The sequence below is a fragment of the Aptenodytes forsteri genome, unplaced genomic scaffold (genome assembly GCF_000699145.1).
Source record: "Aptenodytes forsteri isolate BGI_AS27 unplaced genomic scaffold, ASM69914v1 Scaffold61, whole genome shotgun sequence".
Classification (NCBI taxonomy): Eukaryota; Metazoa; Chordata; class Aves; order Sphenisciformes; family Spheniscidae; genus Aptenodytes; species Aptenodytes forsteri.
Genome location: NW_008794443.1, coordinates 1,558,252 through 1,559,105, shown reverse-complemented (window position 1 = coordinate 1,559,105; position 854 = coordinate 1,558,252). Strand labels below are relative to the sequence as shown.

At 69.3% G+C, this 854-nt stretch overlaps 1 protein-coding gene across 1 annotated transcript in view; it reads left to right on the top strand.

Moving 5' to 3' along the window:
- Nucleotides 1–74: 74 nt before the first annotated feature.
- Nucleotides 75–854, top strand: part of MUL1 (mitochondrial E3 ubiquitin protein ligase 1) — a 5,316-nt gene continuing 4,536 nt past the window's right edge. Inside the window, 2 exon segments of the mRNA XM_009289758.2 lie at nt 75–230; nt 233–854. Coding sequence (XP_009288033.1) covers nt 75–230; nt 233–854 — 778 coding nt within the window.

Below are 854 nucleotides of genomic sequence, written 5' to 3'. Positions count from 1 at the left end.
AGGGGCCGTCGCGGCGGGGCCGGGATTAGCGGAGACGTGCGGGGCGGCCAGGGGGGCCCCTCGGCAGAGCGGAGATGCTGCCCTGGCGCCGGAGCAAATTCGTGCTGGTGGAAAACGAACGTAAGTGCAAAAGCAAGAGCCTGGGGCCGGGGCTGAGCTACGCCGCGTTGCTGGCCGGCTTCCTGCGCTCCTGCCCGGACCTCCTGCCCGACTGCCCGCTCGAACGGCCGGGCTGGGCAGCGTCTTCCGCGGCAAACGCCAGAAAGTGGAGCTGAACAAGGAGGACCCGACGTACACGGTGCGGTACCTGGGCAACGCCGTCACCCTGCACGCCAAGGGCGAGGGCTGCACGGAGGAGGCGGTGGGCAAGATCTGGGCTAAGAGCGACGCGGGAGCCGGCGGGGCCAAGATGAAGCTGACGTTGGGACCCCAGGGCATCCGTATGACCCCCTGCGAGAAGGGAGCCCGCCGGCCGGGCCACGCGTACCTCCTGCACCGCATCACCTACTGCGCCGCCGACCGCCGGCACCCCAAGGTCTTCGCCTGGGTTTACCGGCACCAGGTGAAGAACAAGGCGGTGGTGCTGCGCTGCCACGCCGTCCTGGTCTCCAAAGCCGACAAGGCGCGCGCCATGGCCCTGCTCCTCTACCAGACCTCCGCCTCCGCCTTCAACGAGTTCAAGCGCCTCAAGAGGCAGAACGATTTCCGCCACGTCCAGCAGCAGCTCCTGGGCGACGCCATCGTCCCCTTGATGCCCCTCCGCAGGCTGCTCAACGCCAAGTGTCCCTACCGCCCGCCCGCCGAGAGGGCCCGCTGCGCCCCCCGCCTCAGCTCTATCCTGGAGGAGGAGGAGG